We start from the raw sequence: 21,368 nt of genomic DNA on the forward strand, positions 1-21,368 counted from the left end.
TCTCCTGTTTCCACCAGAACTGTCCGTTGTGACCATAAATTATTGTGGTCTAAAACCAGGTGTTTCAGTTTCATTGTCCAACCCTGCATGTTGTTGTTTTTTTTTATTCTATAAGCTACAGACAACATTTCTCCCAAATTCAAAATACAAATATTGTCACTTAGAGCATTTATTTGCATAAAATGAGAAATGACTGAAATAAATATAAAAGATGCAGAGCTTTCAGACCTTAAATAATGCAAAATAAACAAGTTCATATTAATAAAGTTTTCATGCACTTTGGCATGTTCTCCTTTAACAATCTTGCAAACTGCTTTTGGATAACTTTATGCCACTCCTGGTGCAAAAAATTGATGACGTGTGATCATCCATCTTCCTCTTGATTATATTCCAGAGGTTTTAAATTTTGTAAAATCAAAGAAACTCATAATTTTTAAGTGGTGTCTTATTTCTTTCTAGAGCTGTATATTCAAAATCCTGCTTACTTCACAATTCTTTGTAGAAGAGCTTAAGCCATCTTTTGAGCTGTATTCACTTCCTCCAGTATGTTCACAGTCAAGTAAAAGGATGACTGTGTCTTTATTGCCCAAACCCCAGAAGCATCAGCTCACATTATGAAGGTAGTCTCACCTTTAAAAGCGGAACAGTGCAGGAAAGGGTCTCAGCTCTGAACCTGGCATCTAAACAAACTGGGGCATTACTCAGCCCCAGGCCTGGATCCCAACGTCAGACCCGCTCACTTCAGCCTGTGACGTAATCCCATAACTCAGCATTAGTGTAGTCGAAGTCCAGACTCCTATACTGAGTAGAACGCATGATGGACGGTAGGGACTGTATATGACAGCTGTTGGTTCTGGATATACTAAGCGATTTCTACTAATAATCCAGTGATGCTGAACAGATCCACAGATTGCACACAGGGAAGCTGCTGGAAGGCAGGTGGCTGGTGTACAGCAGCGGTGAGGCTATTTAAAGCCTGCCAGGGGAGCCGACACTACATTTGGCTTTAGATGAACAGAACACGAATAGACGGACCTACTAGGAAGCCAGGACACACACACACACACACACACACACACACAAAGTCAAACAAATAATCTTTACTACTTGCTTTGTTTTTAGCTGTTTTCTTATTTAGTAATGCTTGCAAAGATTTAAAAGCCTTTTCTAAGGCCTTTAACAGCACATTGTGGATAAAAGGCCCTTTCTGAAAGCTCAGTATTGTTGCTACACTATCACTCCATCTCTTTATAAAGTGTTTCACCAATAATGCACAACCCAGGTGGCCACTTTGCAGCCTAGCCTTTAAAGAAGAATCTACCAAAATTGCTTTTACAGCACTCTAAAGCAAGTTTACAAGTTTTGTTACACTTAATAATAATAGTGTTACGTTCATCCCGTTGTGCTAAAACATTCTAAACAAATCTAAAATGGGTTAGAACTGTAACATAGTATACCAATCATTATACTAAAGCCCTATCTGGACGGGATTAGTTTCTCAGGGGGACGTCTGTGAAAAATATTTCACACTTCTACTCAGTGATAAAACCCTTGCATGCGAAATGCAATAAAAAAAAGAGGAGTAACGGTGAGTTTTTTTGCTTTTTCGGTCACATGACATCGCGTTCAGTAGCTCCTCCATTTCCACTCGCTGTTGTGTTTACATGGTCTCCATGGAAACGCATGCCCAAAGTGTAATTAAGGTGCATGGCAGTGGACAACTAGCTATTTTATTAAACAGGAGGTGGCTAAACTCAAAGATGTGCTAAAAGGAGTTTAGCGAAAAAAAGTAGTTAATTCTGCCTGTAGTTTACTCAGAGGACGTCTGAGAAAAACACATACATGGTCATTCCAGACAGGAATAAAATCACCTCCCCCTATAAAAGAGAAAATTACCCCAGTACCCCCAGAGAAACTAATCCCATCTCGATAGGGCTTAATAGTGACATATGTAAACTTCTTATAAATGGAATTCTTGTAAATATAACTCCCCAAAAAATTAATACTTTCATATTATCCTTTCTACTCAAAACCATTGTGTCTACAAAATTAAAACTTTAAATGAGGACTAACTGTGGTATAATACACGTTATAGTACGGACCTCAAGTGTATTATTGCGATTATACCACAGTTCCATTATCACTGCTTATTGAAAGATTTTGAGTTAAAGAGGACGAGAAAATACGATCTGTTTGGTTATAAACACAAATTAAAATAGTTCCATTGCTGCTCTATTTGTAGCTGCGCTGTTTGGTTTGTAAGCACTGCATCGTTGCTAGGTTACCGCTAGGTTACTGCTAGGTGGCGGAGTAATACATGGATAGCTTCGGTTACAGTGCATTACTGGCTGATAATGGCACTCAAAAAACACCTCTCAGGCAATCACGTTACAGGGTCAGAACTAACTGTGGTTTAATGTTGTATAGAATATAGTTATGTGTTGTATAGAATAGCAAGACAACAGTAATAGGTAGATTTCTGAGGGTTAAACATGAATAGTGTGTGTATGGTAATTTGAGCATGTTGGTGTGTGTTAGGGTTCAGACCAACTGGGGATTCTTTGGCATGCTGGCAATGAACAGGTAGCTGACTAAGACCAGTTGGTTCAGTTGGCCAACAGCCACTAAGAGGTCAGTGAGTGCTGACCTGTGCATGTCCACAGGACCCTGACTGAGCTGTAGCCCCCCTGCCACTAACTGTAACTGGATCCAGCCTCCAGACCAATGATAGATTCATGAACGTACTGTCTGCAGATGTAATTATTTTAAAGGAGAACTCTGGTGTAAAATTGATTTTTGGTGTAGTAAAACATGACAAAGAGTACTAACCTTTGTTGAATAGTCTACCTCCGTTTTCCCACAGCCATCTGAGATACAGTCATTTTTACAGTTTGTCCAAACATGATTTATAGTGGAGGATATGGGGCATAATTTGCACCTGCAGATAAATTGCTTTTAACAACGTTATTTTGGCTCAAAGTAGCTCCCCACCTCATTGGTAGAATCCGGAGAGCTCTGACATTTAAAACGAGGCATTAATAACTTTAAAAGTGCACAAGAACCTTATAAAAAAAAACACTGTTTACAGCCTCACATTGGTTTTATCTCCCCACAAACATGCAAGTATATACTAGTACTTTGTTTGACAGCACTAATATAAATATAACTGCATTTTTAATTTCTTACATTCATTCCTTTATTTACATTTAAATATTCACTATGAAAACTTGCATTTTAAGAAGAACAAGTGTGATTAATTGCTATTAATTACAGAATATTGTTGTGATTAATCAGATTAAATTTTAATCGATTGATACCACTAATAATAAAATATAATTGTTTTTTTTCTATCAACTTTATTATATTTAATATATTATTATATTTTACTTACAAACACAAATGGGTCATTAACTGCACATTGTATTTTTTTGGTGAGTCATAATGAGATATAATTCAAATACAATTGCATGTTTTTGTTATTGAATGTGCAAACCTTTTTTTTCTTTTTTGTTATCCTGGCAGAAAATATAATTCATGCATCATGGATATTGTCAGTTTTCATCCAAATGCATTATTGGCATTGCAGAAAATAATAGTACAAAAATGTATATACATTCTATAGCTGAATAACTAAATATTATTATTATATATCATCCATCGAAAATGTCTTACTATACATTGCAGGGAGACGAGGAGACGGACGCAAGTGCAGGTAGGGTGAAATAAATAATTTAATAAATAAATAACAAATAAACAAGGAACAAGTAAACACGTAATAAAGATAAACGAATAACCAATAACCAAAACAAACCAGTGAAACAAGAGAACATAAACTAAACCAACAAGAGATAATAATAACAAAACAAACAGGGAATATATGCAAGGACAAACAACAAGGAGCTAAACTAGACTAGAATAAATAAACTATACAGGGCAAAGGGGAGAAACAAGGGAAATAAACAGGGAACTATAGGAAACAAGAAATAAACAAGAAGATATAATCATGGAACTAGGGCTAAGGCTGTAATTACAAAGAGACACGGAGAGACAAACAACAGGGGTTAGTGCAAAGACCGACGAGGTACAAGTGGCACATGGGGTCTATTTAACCAAACAGGAAACACACTAGAATTGGAAACACCTGGGGAAGGGGCGGAGCTACAAATGAGAAACACGTGGTGGAAAACTACTGACAAGAGACACAGGGGAGCACAGGTCACATGGGGATAACACACAGGCACGAGGACAGACAGGAAACAGGCCCAGGACATGACAATACTGTATCTCTTAGCTTCTTAATGTACAGTAATATTTGTCATATCTCTTAATCTTACTCTGATAGCATATGTGTACAAATGACATTATTATTAACACATGTATGATAGGAAAGATGTGCAAAACAAGCTCTTTAATGTGTGAATTGATGAATATGCGATCCCCCTTTCTCTCATGTTTTTTTCTCATGCTGGGAGAATAGCCCTCGTCATTACTTTTAATTGGTCTGTGAAACTGCCTTTGATGGTTTATTCCTAGACGGGGAAGCAGTTAATTGCTTTCTCTGACCAAATTCATCCTTTTTCCTCCGAAAAGAATTAGCTGAGTTTCATAAGCATAATCAGATCCAAATTCATGCAGGAATAATCTCCTCCATCTTCCCAGTGGTAGCGCACAGTAATTAGCCTCAGAGCTCGGCTGCAAAGATGACTTTGGTTACAGATGGTGCGGACGAGTTCTGGAGTGATCAGTGTAGAGTCACTCAGGTTACTGGCCTTGGAAACATTTGAATCAGTATGTTGATGGACCTTGGAAACATCCTAGCCACAGTGTGAAGTCGCATTGGTGACAGCCTTAAAAAACATCCAAGCTCAGTGTAGAGTCACAGTGGTTATGGACCCTAAAATATCCAATCCACAAAGTAAAGTCACTCTAGTAACGGACCTCAGAAACATCTGAGCCACAGGGTATAGTCACTCCAATAAAAGCCATGGAAAGGTCAGAACTGTGGTGTAGAGTAAATCTAGTAATAGGACTTGAAAACATCCAAGCTGCGGTGTAGAGTCACAGTGGTTATGGACCTTAAAATAGCCAAGCCACAAAGTAACGTCACTCTGGTAACGGACCTCAGAAACATCTGAGCCACAGTGTAGAGTCACTCCAATGAAAGCCATGGAAAGATCAGATCCGCAGTGTAGAGTCACTCTGCTAACAGGACTTGGAAACATCCAAGCCCCAGTGTAGAGTCACAGTGGTTATGGACCCTAAAATATCCAAGCCACAAAGTAAAGTCACTCTACTAACGGACCTCGGAAACATCTGAGCCACAGTGTAGAGTCACTCCAATGAAAGCCATGGAAAGATCAGAGCTGCAGTGTAGAATCAGTCTAGTAATAGGACTTGGAAACATCCAAGCTGCAGTGTAGAGTCACAGTGGTTATGGGCCTTAAAATATCCAAGCCACAAAGTAAAGTCACTCTAGTAACGGACCTCGGAAACATCTATACCACAGTGTAGAGTCACTCCAATTAAAGCCATGGAAAGATCAGAGCTGTGGTGTAGAGTCAATCTAGTAATAGGACTTGGAAACATCCAAGCTGCAGTGTAGAGGGACTCTGGTGACAGGACTTTCAAACACATTCAAACTGTAGTGTAGAGTCACTGTAGTAAAAGCCATGTAAATATCAGAAAAGCCATGTAAATATCAGAGCTGGAGTGTATAATCTTTATGTTGACATACCTTAAAAACATCAAGAAAAAAATCAAGCCACAGTGTCTCGTGAAACATCTGCCTTGGAACCATCTGAGCTGCTGTGTAGAGTCACTCTGCAGAAAACTAAAGAAGCTCAATCTAAAAAGTATAAATCTTCCGCCAAGTGGTCCAGCGGTCTAAAGCGCTGCCACTATGATCAGGATATCGCTGGTTCAAATCCCAGTCATGCAGCTTGCCATCTTGGCCTTGCTCTCTCTGGGTGGGTAGATGGCGCTCTTTTTCCTCATCACTCCAAAAGGTGATGCTGATCAACAAAAGGCGTCTGTGAGCTGATGTATCTGAACCAAGTCGCTGGGCTTTCCTCCGAGCGTGCTGTGAAGCTACTTGGCAATGCTGCTTCAGTGTGCTAGTTTTCACCCTCCTGGTGTTGTGGCATCATTTCTGCTTGGCAATATACAGCTAAGTAGCAGCTGAATCGGTGGGACAATTGGCCTAGCCAAAATTGTGAGAAAATTAGAAATAAAATTATTAAAAAAATAAATAAAAACTCTGAAGCAAATGCTATTCAGGACACTTAATTCTACAGTTTACAAGTTTGGAAACATTTGTATTAAAATACACTGTAAATAAACGTATTGAGATATCAAACACAGACGTAGTAGTAGTTGTAGCCGAGACGATGAGCAGAAAACTGAATAAAGGATATTAGCACACAGTCTTTGCCCTTGCTTTTCTTTGTCACGCTTTTGTAGTAACAAGATTATACTAAGACTTTCTAACAAATCTCAGTCTGACACCCACTGCAGTGTCTCAGGACCTGCCTCGTTATTAAATATGTGTGATTTCATGCCTGTCCAAACACATACGTGCTATCTGTCTATTAAGTCATTTGATCTGCTGCTCCTGGGTAAAAAAGGTGTCAACTGATTATTAGTCCTGTAACAGGAGAATATCTAAAGCAGTAAATGTCTATTATAATGAAACCGCCATGGGAAGAGCTGTTCAATGAGCATCATTAATAAGGACAGGTTTGTGCGTGTGCTTATGTGTGGCCTGACATGCTCCGTCTCACTGTGTCACAGGAAGCCGTTCCCCATTGGAGACAGGGTGACCTTCTGTGGGAAGAAGTGTGTGTGTCAGCAGTGCTCACAGACGCTCATCAGCAGCAACGAGCCCGTCAAGATCCACGGCCCCAGCCGTAAGTCTTCCTCCATCACAACAGCAGGCAACTCTATATCACCTCACATCACAGCAACCGGTGTGGTGCCCGCTGTAATAGGAGTGATCCACCTTTATGTGATTTAAAGCAAACATTTGTCCAAAAGTTGATTGATGCAAGGAAACGTCTGTTTAGAGAGACAAATCCAGTATTGTAAAAGAGATTTCAACAAGTGCTGTCCATTTTAACGTGTTAATGCATTCAGTTAAGCTAAAAATATGAATTTATTAGTTTTTTAAGCTTCAAATTAATAACATTACAAATTGCAGTAGCATTTTTTTATTTTTATGATTTTACGAAGCCTGGTACTGTATTATCATTTTTCTGACACATACACACACACAGCTTCTGGTACTGCATGTAAGTAAAAAGCAAAGCATTTTGCATATCGTCACTGTCCAATAAAAAAAACACCTCAATCTCCAAACAGCAACTTTACAGGAGAGAGAAAAAACTTTTTAAACTTTCAATGGAAGTCAATGTAAAAAGAGTTTGTTTCAGGTCATTTTTGAGAGTTTCTATTGGTCCATTAATCAAGAAATTTTGGCACAGTGTAAGGGACAGTTTGTCTGTTCAAATTATGTAGTAAACTAAAAGTGTTATATACTACTTTTAATGTGACACAACATAAACACAGTGTGACGACAAATGGGCCCCAGGCGGGAGAATTTGTCCACAGGACAGATAACTATAAGTTGTGCAATCGATAGATCCATAAATATTGCCCTTTATGGAAGAGTAGCAAGAAGAAAAAAAATCATTGTTGAAAGTAAGACATAAGAAGTGCTATTTGCAGTTTGCCACAAACCATGTAGGGTACCCAGCAAAAATGTGGAAGAAGGTGCTGTGGTCAGATGAGAACAAAGTTAAACTACACCATTCCCACTGTGAAACATGGTGGTGGCTGCATCATGCTGTGGGGATGCTTTCTCTCTCTTCAGTAGGGACAGGGAAGCTCGTCAGAGTTGATAGGAAGATGGATGGAGCTAAATTCAGGGCAATCCTGGAAGACAACCTGTTGGAAGCTGTGAAAAACTTGAAACTAGGAAAGGAGATTCACCTTCCAGCAAGACAATGACCCTAAACATACAGCCAGAGCTACAGTGGAATAGTTTAATTTAATATCAAAGAATATTAATGTGTTAGAATGGTCCAAGCAAAGTCCTGACCTAAATACCATTTAGCTTCTGTTGCAAGACATGAAAATTGCTGTTCAAAGACGCTCTCCATCCAACCTGGTTGAGCTTGAGCTCTTTTGCTAAGAAGAATGGGCAAAAATCTAAAAGTCTCTAGATGCTCACGGCAGGTTAAGATATTCCAAAAAAGACTTGCAACTGTAATTGCAGCAGAATGTAATTCTATTAAAGTGGAACTACAGTGTAAAATTGACTTTGGGTGTAGTAAAACATGATAAAGATTACTAACCTTACTAACCTGTTAAATAGCCCACCTCTGCTGTCCCCCACAGCTTTCCCAGATCGAGCAATTTTGTGCAGTTTTTCCAAACAGGCTAGAATGAGTTTTAATGGGGCATATTTTGCCCCTGCAGATAAATTGCTTTTTACACCGATACCCAGGCTCAAAGTAGCTCCACCTCTCATTGGTAGAATCCGGAGAGCCCTGACATTTAAAACGAGGCAATAAGAAATTTAAAAGTGCACAAGAAGTTTATTAAAACCACTGTTTACAACCCGTATTGTCACCTACATCTCCGGGCACTGCCATCTTAAAGGAAAGTCATGATTAATAGGGTGACGAGCACGTAATGTTGCAGCCTCGAAAGGCACGAACCATGTTTAAATGTCAAGGCTCTCTGAATTCTATCAGTAAGGTGTGGATCTACTTTAAGCCTGGATAACGGTGTAACAAGCGGTTTATATGCAGGGGCAAAATATGCCCCATTAAAACCCATTCTAGATTGTTTGGACAAAAAGCACAACATTGCTGGATCTGGGAAAGCTGTGGGAGAATGGAGGTGGGCTATTCAACAAAGGTAAGTACTCTTTATCATGTTTTACTACACCCAAAGTACCAGAGTTCTCCTTTAAGTTTTGATATAGGGGGCTGAATACTTTCATGAATACCCATGTAAAATCCTCAGCCTTTTCTTGTTGAAATAAGGGATATTTTTGCACCTTTTAAATTAGAAAAGTCAGGCCCCAGTTCCCTTTAGGGAGTGAGGTATATTGGTGTTCAGAAATGCAAACACTGCATTGCGGGAAGAAAACACACTTTTACTTTCATTTTTTGTACTGTGTGCACTGTGACTTCGCTGTACGATCTCCTGCTGCATTGTTCCTCGCTGTGGTCTGGGTCAGTACAGAGTGAGCGCTCTGCATGACTTGCCTTTTGATTATCCTCCTGAAGCAGATGTTGCAGGATGCAGCCAGATGGGCTAAAGCGGGAGCAGAGTAGAACTCAGCAGTGTGTCAGAGTGTGTGTGTGTGTGTGCTAAAGCTGTGTTTACCAAAGAGCTACAAGTGAATAGACCAAGCGATGTCATTACAGTGTAATAACATGCAAATTTAGTTTAAAATGAACTTTTTGCACAATTATTAAGTCAGAAAACATTGGGACAGTATGTAAAATGCAAATAATAAAAAACACTATATTTTATCTTTACTTGGCTCATTGCAGATATGACTGTGTATTGGCAATAACCTGGCGTTACAAAATGAGAGGATATATTAAGATTTTCATAGTATCAGCACCGTAATCTGCATACAATTGGATTAAAAAAATCTTTACTTTTTCCTTTTTTACCACTGTCTGACACCATTGTGTCCATGTAAACCATTAATTTAAAATTAATGCTGTGTTTTAAAAAAAAATATGTAGTATTGCAAAACATAATATCACAATACTTTACTATTTTCAATATTTTCTTACATCCTTAATTGCAGACAATATAAACCCAACACAGAAATATGGTGTATTAAAATTATTTAATTAAAAAAATGTATTTCTCATTTTTTAAGCTAGACCAATTGTCCCACATGCCTCTTCCAACACATGTAAAGTTAGCCACTGCCACTTTTCGAACTGCTTTGCCAAGTAGCAAGCACCTTGGTTCCGATACATCAGCTCACAGATGCCTTGTGCTGATCAACATCACTCTTTGGAGTGATGAGGGGAAAGAGCACCATTTACCCACACAGAGAGAGCAAGGCCAGTTGTGTTCTCTCAGGGCTCTGGTAGCTGAGGGCAAGCTGCATGACTGGGATTTAAACCAATGGTCTCACAATCATAGTGGAAGCGCTTTAGACTGCTGGACTACTCTGTAATTTAATGTATTTAGATACATAAATTCCTGCATTTTAGCCTTCGTACAAATAAAAAAAAAAGTAATAAATATTTGTGACAAAAATATTTTCAACGAAGATAAGAAACTGTACAACTCACTCAACAGTATTTGTCTACAGGGACTTGGTGGTCTGTAACTACAGTCTATTGCATGAGTAACCTACAACATTCTAAAACATTCCTCCATACTGTCTCATTGTGTGGAAAAGGACCTTGAAATCCAAGTGAACTACCCTTGCACACTGCCTGATACAATCTCTGCTGCTTCATTTTGCTCATTTATCCTCTCTCTCTCTCTCTCTCTCTCTCTCTTTGTGTGTGACAGAGTGTGCGGGGTGTAAGGAGGAGATAACTCAGGGTCAGTCGCTGCTGGCTCTGGAGAAACAGTGGCACGTCAGCTGCTTCAAGTGTCAGACCTGTGGAACAGTTCTAACTGGAGAGTACATCAGCAAGTAGGTCCACACAGTGTGATTTCTGCTCATCATCAGAAAGCTTTGTATCTACATACATTTTAAACACCCCGGTTGCCGAGTACAATATGGGAATTGGTCCACACTGCTTTAGCCAACTCTCCAGTTGCCATGTATAACCCATATTTGGTCCAGTTCCCTATGGCTGTTGCTAAGTCTTAGCCAATGCTGCCACGTGTTGAATAAGAAAAAGTTGATAAAAAAAAAATAAATTATTATTAGATTTTTAAAAAATTCTAGTGTTCATGTAACACTAACAGTTTTCTTTACCTGAAAAAACAATAATGCATGAGAGGGAATGCTATAATGTGATATAAATGGCACTGCCCAGATAGCACAAGTTTTCAGGCCAGATGCCACACACTGAGCCTGTGTTGCATTGGGTCAACTCTGGTTTGAATCTAGACCCATTTATGTCCAAAATACCAGAATTCGACCCAAACTGCTTGTGCAAACACAACAGTTGCTGAGTGTAATATGGGAATTGACCCGAGCTGCTCGTGCCGACACCCCGGTTGGCGAGTATAATATGGAAATTGAACCGAGCCGCTTGTGCCAACACTCCAGTTGCCGAGTATTATATGGGAATTGACCCGAGCCGCTTGTGTCAACACCCCGGTTGCCGAGTATAGTATGAAAATCAACCCGAGCCGCTTGTTTCAACACCCTGGTTGCCAAGTATAGTATGGAAATCGACCTGAACAGCTTGGGCCAACACCCCGGTTGCTGAGCATAGTATGGAAATCGACCCAAGCCACTTGTGCCAACACCCTGGTTGCCACTTATTATATAGGAATCAACTCAAGACGTTTCTGCCTACCCCTCGGTTGCGGAGTATATTATGAGAATCGACCCGAACAGCTTGGGCCAACACCCCAGCTGCCAGAATCGACCTAAGACACTTGTTTCAACACCCTGGTTGCTGAGTATAATATGGGAATCGACCTGAGCTGCTTGTGCCAACACCCTGGTTGCCGAGTATAAAATGGGATTTAAACCAAACAGCTTGTGCCAACACTCCGGTTGCCGAGTATAATATTAGAAATTGGCCCACACTGCTTTAGCCAACTCTCCAGTTTCCATGTATAAACCACATTTGGTCCAGTTCCCTATGACTAATGCCAAGTCTTAGCCAATATAGTGCCATGTGATAAATAGGAAAAGTTGATCAACAAAATGAAATTACTAGATAAAAAAAACTGTAAACAAATCATCCATAATGTAGCTCTTACATCAGCCTTCGTTGCCAGGTGATACCATAATACTTCCAAAAAATGCCATTATCGTGCAATATTGGCACTCCTAGAACATGTTTTAATCAATCACTAGTATAATATTTTTAAGTAAATGTAAGTAAAATGAAGTTTAAATTTAAGTACATTTAACATTTTAGACACACAAGCTATAGCAGGGGTCGGCAATTAAGTTTGGCCGCGGGCCAGATTGTTTCCAAGCCATTACATGGCGGGCCACAAGCACTTGGGGGTGGGGGGGCTCTTAAAATGACAAGCAGACATTCAAGTGGGCTGATGTGGGTGAAATCTGTGGACTGACCATTGGGGGCGCTATTAATGATATACCTGTTTGTTAAATAAAAAAAACCAAACAAATAAAAAAAATAACAGAATAAAGAAGCTAGCAGTTATCTAACAGCCCGTGGCTCTATCAAAAAATCTTTAATAAATTATTCTGTTTTGGAAAATTAAGTTTCTAAATAAAGAGCATTTTTGAGACGGACAGTCCAATTTTTTTTTTCATTATAGTTCAACCTCACGGGCCAGATGTTTCTAGCTTGCGGGCCGCATCTGGCCCGCGGGCCGCCTATTGCCGACCTATGAGCTATAGGGTTATATGTGTTCATAGTTAATAAGACATAATTATCACACTACATATACACTCAAATCTGAAATTTTATATTTGATCTATTGCAAACAAAGAGCATCGATTCATCAAATTCACACCGTCAGTAAACCCTGGATTTGGGTTTAAAAAAGCAGGGCTCAAATATTTCAATGTTTTAAAAGAAAATGAAGAAAAGCTTCAATGTGGGCTGTCTGCATGGCCTAATATGAGATGTTAGATATTGCAAAAGAATGACACTGACAGATTGATCACTCTGTTCTTTCTGCTATTTGTCTGTGTCGTACAGAGATGGGATTCCATACTGCGAGTCAGATTACCACAGTCAGTTCGGCATCAGGTGTGAAACCTGCAGCAAATACATCAGTGGAAGAGTGCTGGAGGTGAGCTTTGCCAACACTTGCCTTCTTATCTGTTTATTTGCTTCAGCAGATTACAATTAAGATTGTTTCCGTGTTCCGTGAGCATAAGTAGTCTTGTTTATTTGCCGTCTTATAATCTTGAAGGGACACACTGCTTTTTTGCCAAATTTTTACTTATTTATTTAGCTTTATCACATCATCTGGACAAAAGGCATTTCATTATCTTGGTTACACTTTACAATAATTAGGGTTACAAATAAAAGTACTTACAACAGTAATAAACATTGTTAATTGATAAATAATGTCTCAAATTCCGTATTTTTCGTACTACGAGATGCACTTAAAACCCTTTCATTTTCCATAAATCTTCAGTGTGCCTTATAATCCAGTGCACCTTATGTATTAATTTTTCCAGTAAGTTTATAAGGAGCAGTAGAGGCACTCCACTAAAAAAAACAGCATTATACAGGGGTTTCATTTGCACCAGCATCCAGACTGGAGCAGTATTAGCATTAGCCACTAAGCGCTAGCTCTTTCGCTGCTCAGAGGTGAGTATTATCTGCCTGTAGCCTGCAGCTAACCCCAGGATAGCACTGCTGGAGCAACATTAGCATTAGATGCTAACCATGCTAAGTGTTAGTTCTTTAGACGTTCAGAGGTGAGTTTCATTGGACTGTAGTCTGTGTGTTTACCATGTTAAAACAAGCTACGTGGGATTAACCGCTAGCTATTATCGCTCTGGTTTACCAGAACACTCAGGGTTCCTCAGCGTAGTGCTGTTGGGCGTAAGTGATAACCTATAAATCTAAGCGTACTGTAAATAAATGAAAGTGCTTTCCAAAAAAACAAAAAAAAACAGTTTTCAGGAGAGAAATCTGTGTAGATTAACACCCATTTCTCGTTTGACTCATTTGAAAAAGAAAATGTTTTTTTTTAAGCATTACAGTTTTGTTTACGTGACTGAACGCCATTTATAATCTGCCTTGTATAGATGTAATAGATCAGAAAATAGACGTTTACCTCATAATCTGGAGCGTTTTATAGTGCGAAAAATACTATAATTATTAATTGACACTAGTTAAGACAATTTTAAACATCAATAAATGTTAATGTTTAAAAATGTTAAAAAAAATAATAATTTAGACATTAGTTAAAAGAGTGCAATGACCAAAAATAACGTCTTAACTAGTACTGTTCATCTATGTACCCTTATTTTAATACCTTTTAATGATCTTTTTTATGCACCTTTTCTCAGCACCATCTTTTATCACACAACCTTTATTTCCTTTTTCATTCTTTTTTAATATTTAACCTTTTAATATTCTTCTCTTTCTCTCCTCATTCGTTTATAAAAGCTCTGTACTGTCCTTCTGATGTGGAACCTCAAAGTCATGAAAGGAGGTCAGGCACAGCTGTGATTAATGTAATTAGCAGTGTATTGGTACTTTAAATGATGATGAGGATGATGAATGAAAGTCCTTCATGAACTTCTTATGCTTTGCCTCTACTGTATGTTTCAGTTAGGAAGCACAAAATGAAGGAATGAAGGAATGAAAGAATGAATGAACGAGCAGATGAGTGAAAGTATCTGTTGGCACTCTTCAAACTTTCAGTCCTGCAAAGTGATTTAAAGGCTAGGCTGCTGGCTCCGGATCCTGCAGGCCCGGATTTAAGAGTGGAAAGTTCTCTGTGAATCAGATTTGGCCCAGTATGACGGGTCTGATCTCTGGATTGCTCTTCATTCCTGACTCAGCTGGTATGCAGTCTCACTTTGAGAAGTTTAGCATCTCAGCACAGTTAGCATACTGAGCTTTTTGGGCCATTTAGTTTTAGATTTGTTAGAAAATAGTTACAGCTGCTTGAGCAAGGTGGTCTAGAATGGATAATATAGCCACTAAGTTGCTGTAGTGTTAAAGTATCTATCTCTACTGTTCAGGTAAAACTTTGTAGTAGAATTTGGAGCCCTGCTGTGAGGGTTTGAGTCTGATTGCATTGAGTGACAAGACCCCAACTTCAAAACTACCAAAAGTATTGGAGGAGGGAGCACCATGATTCTACAGAACACAGTAAAATGCTGTGGGGTTTATAACCGTTTATAGCTCTTTATAACCCTTCTCTGGCATTATCAACAATAGGTTCAAGATTATCTGTTCTATTAGCAGTACTGCACTAGTTCTGGGTTCAAGTCCCTCTCTGGGTGGAGTTTGAATGTTCTCTTCCTGCCTTTGTGGCTTTTTTTCTGGTAATCTGGTGTTCCTCACAGCCCAAAAACATTGAGATCAGGTAAATTGGATACCCTAAATTGTCCTGGTGCATGTGTGTGTGTGCGTGGGTGGGTGTAAATGTGAATGTGTGTATGACTGTATCAGCGCCTCAAAGCCAGACGCAGGCCGCTTCACTGGTGTGTGTGGATGAGTGCTGAGTGTAAATGGTTGTGTGTAAAACATAAAATGTGATTGTAAAGCGTCCTTGGGCATCAGTCATGTATTCATAGACATTCGTTCATGTGTCAGCAGTGGGTGAATACTGTTTGACCCATGTAGAAATATGCAGAACACACATTAACTGGGATTAGATGCCATCCCCGATAAACTTTTTTCCTTTAATTAAGTATAGTCCACAGAGTGGACAGTGGGTGGACACAGTGTTTAAAAACTCCAGCAGCACTGCCATGTCCGATGCACTTGTACAAGAACAACACACACTAACACAAACAATATATCCTTCTGAGACCCAGACTTTTTGACTTTTAATTTCTCTTAAATTTGTGATTAATGGGACCTAACAAGTATATTAAACTGTTTTCGTACAGGAAAATGTTTAAAAAAACTTAAAAAAAAAAAAACAAACAATGTCTGCATATGGAGACAGTGGTTTATTTTATTGTTTAAAAATATCCTTGCCATTTGGGATCAGAAGGACCCATTAGAAGTCCAGACAAAATGTCAGCTTCCTACAGAAAGTAAATAAACTATTTTTTTTAATAATAACATTGGATGAGATTTTTATCTGGCCCATCTTTCTGTCAGGCGTGGCTGTAGAAACTTATGACTGGGATTCCGGCCCTTGTGTTCAATCAGTTGAGTTTAATTTTGTCATTGGACAATAGATGGTACGTGTAGTGTTTTTTTATATGAGGTCAAAGGGTCAAGGTTTTAAAAATATGGTGCAGAGAAGCTTAAATGTTATATCCCCTTATGAGCACGCAAGGTCTTAAGAGGTTATACTAACAACCACCACCATGCCAATCAGTGTCACTGCAGTGCTGAGAATGATCCACAATCCGATTAACAGCTGTTCTGTGGTGGTCTCTCCTGTGGGCTCCTGATAATTGAAGAATAGAGTGAATTGAAGATAATAAAGTATGCAGAGAAACAGAAACCAGACAGCAGTCTGAAATTATAGAACTGTGGAGCTGAAAAAGGTATGTATGTGCAAACAAGAATTAAAATTGTATTCTTGATCAATTTATTTCATTCATTGGCTTGGCTCAATTAATAAATTATTAATTCAGCTGCTTTGTTTTTTAAATAAATGCATACCTGGGCATCAGCATTACTGTTTATGTATTTGTCTTAAAAAATAAAATTTTACACCAAATTATGTTGCAAATATGCAATTTTTTTAAACATTAAACTTGTCAAAAATAGCTTCTGACACCACTTTAAAGTGAGGAAAAAAAGGGATGTGTGCTCAAGAATAGACTTTTTTTAAAGTTCATCAAGCATCCACACATAATGCTTGGGATTCTTTAAATCAGTCTTGTTTTCATGATGTTCTGAGCTGAGGTTGGACTGCAAGGCAAATGTATTCAGAGTCTACACCAACAGAGCTCTATAAATAGAGGATCCCCTTTAATGCAGTGTCATCATCACTTAATGTGAGTCTTCTCTGACAGCTCAGCCTCTGCTGTGCGTCTGTGTGTGTGTGTGTGTGTTTGTGTGTGTGGCTAGACAGAAGGTGGATTAATTTGTCTTGAGTGAAAGAGAGGATATACAGCAGCAGATCCGTGCACATGATTTTCTGGTGCCTTTTACCTTTAAAGAAGGCGGGTTCTGCAAAACCAGATCCAAAAACTTAGGACACTGTGTAAAATGTAAATAAATGTAAATAAAAACATAATTCAGCTATCTCATAGGCTCACTGTTTATTTAAAACAGTAACAACATTTTATGAAAAAAAAAAAAAACATTTAAAACTTATTTAGAACTTGATGGTAACAGTACATCTTTAAAAAGTTGGGACAAGGCAACAAAAGGCTGGAAAAGTAAGAGGTACTAATAAAATCAACTGTAATAGTTGCTATTAGCAAAAAATTAGCATTTTAAAGAATCATTGCTCTTTGCTATCTTACACCCCATCAGCAGTCTATTTTCACACCTTGCGCCCACGCCATTAAAATAGCGTTGGAGTTTAGGAACATTTCTACACTGATGCGTGTGGTGGTCTGGAAGTGAGGTGTGTTTAGGTAAATTTCTGGCATGTTTCTATCTTGGCAGCGGAAAACACAGGTGCGCCACTGATCGATTTAAACCCTGACAACAGTCGATAGTGACCCGTCCATGCCTATCTAATCAGTTATCCAGATTCATCGTGCACGAGGCACTGGCTCAGCGTGCGAACACCCCCACTCCTTACAAACAGATGCGTTGCAGTGCGAAAATCCCGCTTTTACATTAACAATAAACTGAGCAAATAAAATAACATTGCTGTTCTTGTAAATTATCTGCTGGCACACCTTAACAGTGTAAAGGAGCAGGTCAATTTCCTCTTCTGAGATGCACAAAGCATTGCACTGTTAAGATACCAATGCACCAAAGTCAGAGCACACCTCCCTCTTAAAGGGAATGACAAGTAAAATGCTGATTGTTTTTGTTTTTTTCATGTTGCGCCCAAAACACACCCATGATTAATTAAAGGAATTAGTACATGCGTGTTTTGATCTGGGCAAGGCATGTTTTTCGCACCCTCACGAAACCAAAGACACACCAACATGCCCTAAAATAAGCTGATTGAAATCTTGCCTATAGCTTTCAGAATCAAAGATGGGAAAAGGTTTAACCAATCCCTGTGAACAAGGGTCAAGGCCGACCACCAGTATTGGATGCTAGTAATAGTTGGCAGTGTATTAACAACAGGCATGATTCTGTTTTGAAAATCACTGGGTGGGCTCAGGAACACTTGTATAAAGTTGATGAAAAGGTGTTGCTGAGCATTGACTGGCTTTATATAGACACTAAACACAAAGCACACTAAGCACTTCACCACCAACACACGATCTCCACTTTGAAGCATGGTGGTGGTAGAGTCAGTTCAACTGTGGAGGAAGTGTCTCTTTTTTCATTTTTTCAAATTTTTTTTGCCCCACTATCTTTTCGAAGTCAGGACGACAAGAGAAGAGCTGGGACTGAGAAAGTCTGTGATTTTGAAAGATGCAGCTGCCGCTGAGAGAAAGTGTTCAGAAAAGACTCATTTACTGACTGCCTTCCTAATTGCCCTCTCAGAGTGGAACGGAGAGCGAGGCCAATTACTGGCGCACATTGGTTTTGATTCAGAGCTCCATCTTTTTCGTCTCCTGCCATCATTTTTCACTTCTTTCCCATTTCTCCTAATTATTTGCGTCTTTTCTGTCATCCTGTCTCTGGCTGTACTTCATCCAGAAGCTCTTCCCTGCCCATCTGTGTATCTTTTTACAGAAGAACACACTGATATGACTCTCTCTCTTTCTCTCTCTCTCCTTCTCTGTATCTCAGGCTGGTGGAAAGCACTACCACCCCACCTGTGCCCGTTGTGCCCGCTGTCACATGATGTTTGCTGAGGGAGAGGAGATGTACCTGACAGGTGAGCTTTAGAATATTTTCCGCCTAGCTCTGTGAATCCTGCAGATCACTGAGCTCCAAGTCAGAACCTCAATCGTATAACTTTTATGCCATATATATTTGACACATAGTACACACTGAATTATTGATGGTACATACTGAAAAAAATATCTTAAAAAAAGTCTTAATATTCCTAGAGTGAAGCAGATGTGTTAGATCAGGGGCATCTTAAAACACAGTAACTTTGTCTTTTAGAACATAAATCAAGCAAATAGTGAGTAATTTTATATCAAATTTATGTTATAATAGTGGTATTAAAGTGGGTCTTGTAATCTTGTAATATCCTATGAAGGGGAGTGAGTGTGGGACACCAGAATTCACTGCTAAGACTTCTGGAGGTGTTGTGGGCCTAATTCAGCAAACAACTGATGAAGGGAGGTGCCTAGCTGAAGACCTTGCTTCTTGTTTCCTGATTGGAAACAGCCACAGCAACCAATCTGAGTAGAGTATAGGGAAGGAGGGGCCCTACGTATAACTTTAGATTAAACCCCAGGATTTATCATCTTCCTGTATTATGTTATTTACACAATAAGAATTACATCCTTAACAGTTACAAGTTATTAACTTATGTCAGTTCAGGGGAACTGTGGAAGTCAAAGATCAAGAACAACTTATTATAAAGTGAGACCAAATGTTGCATAGTTAAGATGAGGGGTTGGACAAAATAATTGATACAGCAATATATTGTATTGCTTTCATTTGTAATACAGCTCTGGAAAGAAATAAGAGACCACTTCATTTTCTGAATCAGTTTCTCAGATTTTTTGCTATTTATAGGTATATGTGTGAGTAAAATGAACACTGCCGTTTTGTTCTATAAACTATAGACAACATTTCTTGTGTATATTTATTTTATTTATTGTGATTTACATTGTTATCTAGAGTTTTCAGACCTCAAGTAATGCAAAGAAAACAAGTTCATATTCATAAAGTTTTAAGAGTTCAGAAATTAATATTTGGTGCAATAACCCTGGTTTTTAATCACAGTTTTTATGCATCTTCGCATGTTCTCCTCCACCAGTCTTACACACTGCTTTTGGATAACTTTATGCTACTCACTCCTGGTGCGAAAATTCAAGCAGTTCAGCTTGATTTAATGGTTTGTGATCATCCGTCTTCCTCTTGATAATATTCCAGAGGTTTTCAATTTGGTCAAATCAAAGAAACTCTAATTTTAAGTGGTCTCTTTTTTTTTCCAGAAATGTAAGTTATTGATATGTCATGTCAAATATTGATGTTTGATTTGCATTTTTTGTATTATTGTTCTGTGAGCTTATGTTACACAGTTTGAAAAGATTATAGTATAGTGTTTAGTGTAGTGTCTTCTACTTTATATATTTTAACAGCAGCAGAACTGTTCTGCCACACTCAGAAAAGTGTACTATTTATCATGATATCGTTATCATTATCATATCATATTCAGAGATGCCTTGTAATTCCCACTCGTAGCTTATATTACTGAACTGTTAAGGACAGTTTATGATGGTACTGTTCATATTTCTTAAAAGGCTATTAAATAACTTTCTCTCTCCCCCTTTAAGCTCCTGTAAAAGTTTAGTTGGCACAAATCCCCAGAATCCTTTGCAGCGGCGAGCCAAGAGCCTCTATATATATAAAAACATTGCATAAAACATTTTTGTACGTTTTTATTTTGGGGCAGACCTGTGTGATTAATTGTCTCCTAATGGAAGTTGGGAGCTGATTGATTATAGGTTGTGTGGTGCTGAGCCTAATATTAATCCCCAGAGGGAATATTGATTTCCAAAATTTGCTGAGAGGGAACTTTTTTTTATTGATGATGGCAGGATTGACGGGCCCGATGTTAACTGTAGATTATGGTCGTGGAACCCAAATGGATTTGAATGAAGGCCAAGGGCCGTATATCCCAAGCTTCGCCTCCAGTGCCAGCAGAATTTGATATCGGGTAACAAGCCATTATACAGCACTGACTAACAAAGAGAGGAGGAAAGGTGGGGCTGCAGGGAGTGTTTTAAACTCACCTTGGACCACCCTGTCATGTAGGCCTTGAGTTACAGCTTTAATATACATAATTGGTTGAAATATTTATTACTCAACGGCCAATAAAGCTAGAGAACGGAAAAACCTTTGATTAAACTGATATCACATTTGTGTTTGTAGAATAAAGTTATTACAATATTAAAGTGAAAGTTTATAAGCTTATTGGGGAAAACATCTGTGCATCTGAAATGAGGCTCTAGGACTCTAAACACCTAGGCACCTCTAAACTGGATACAGTATGAGATATGGTTGGAGAATACATGATATAAAGGTATACAGGTTCTACATACAGCATCACTGCCCACAGGTGTTGCAGCTGGACCTGTAGATCCTGCACACTTACACACAGGTTGCTGAAGCTGGCATCGCAGCTGATCCCATAAATGCTTGACCGGCTATAAATCTGGTAACCTAGCATGCCAAGGAAATGTAGGTATTTGGCAGACATCCCTGGCTACCCCTATGTTGTGTTTGCGTGAGCATTATCCTGCTGAAACAATGCCAGCTGGAAGCCCTGCCAGGAGGCCAGAGCCAGAGCCAGCATATAAT

The 21,368-nt window shown here is 38.8% G+C and overlaps 1 protein-coding gene across 2 annotated transcripts in view; it reads left to right on the forward strand.

Annotated features, from left to right (window-relative positions):
* Window positions 1-21,368, forward strand: part of LOC103034923 (actin-binding LIM protein 3) — a 135,123-nt gene that overhangs the window by 66,033 nt on the left and 47,722 nt on the right. For both annotated transcript variants that reach the window (XR_007425027.1, XM_022676244.2), the window contains exons 4-7: window positions 6,790-6,905; window positions 10,555-10,681; window positions 12,849-12,942; window positions 18,675-18,762. Coding sequence is in view for 1 of the 2 variants with exons in the window: in XM_022676244.2 (XP_022531965.2) it covers window positions 6,790-6,905; window positions 10,555-10,681; window positions 12,849-12,942; window positions 18,675-18,762 (425 nt within the window). In the remaining variant the exon portion in view is untranslated. The remainder of the gene's footprint in view (window positions 1-6,789; window positions 6,906-10,554; window positions 10,682-12,848; window positions 12,943-18,674; window positions 18,763-21,368) is intronic.

The sequence above is a fragment of the Astyanax mexicanus genome, chromosome 17, assembly GCF_023375975.1.
Source record: "Astyanax mexicanus isolate ESR-SI-001 chromosome 17, AstMex3_surface, whole genome shotgun sequence".
In the NCBI taxonomy this organism is placed as follows: Eukaryota; Metazoa; Chordata; class Actinopteri; order Characiformes; family Acestrorhamphidae; genus Astyanax; species Astyanax mexicanus.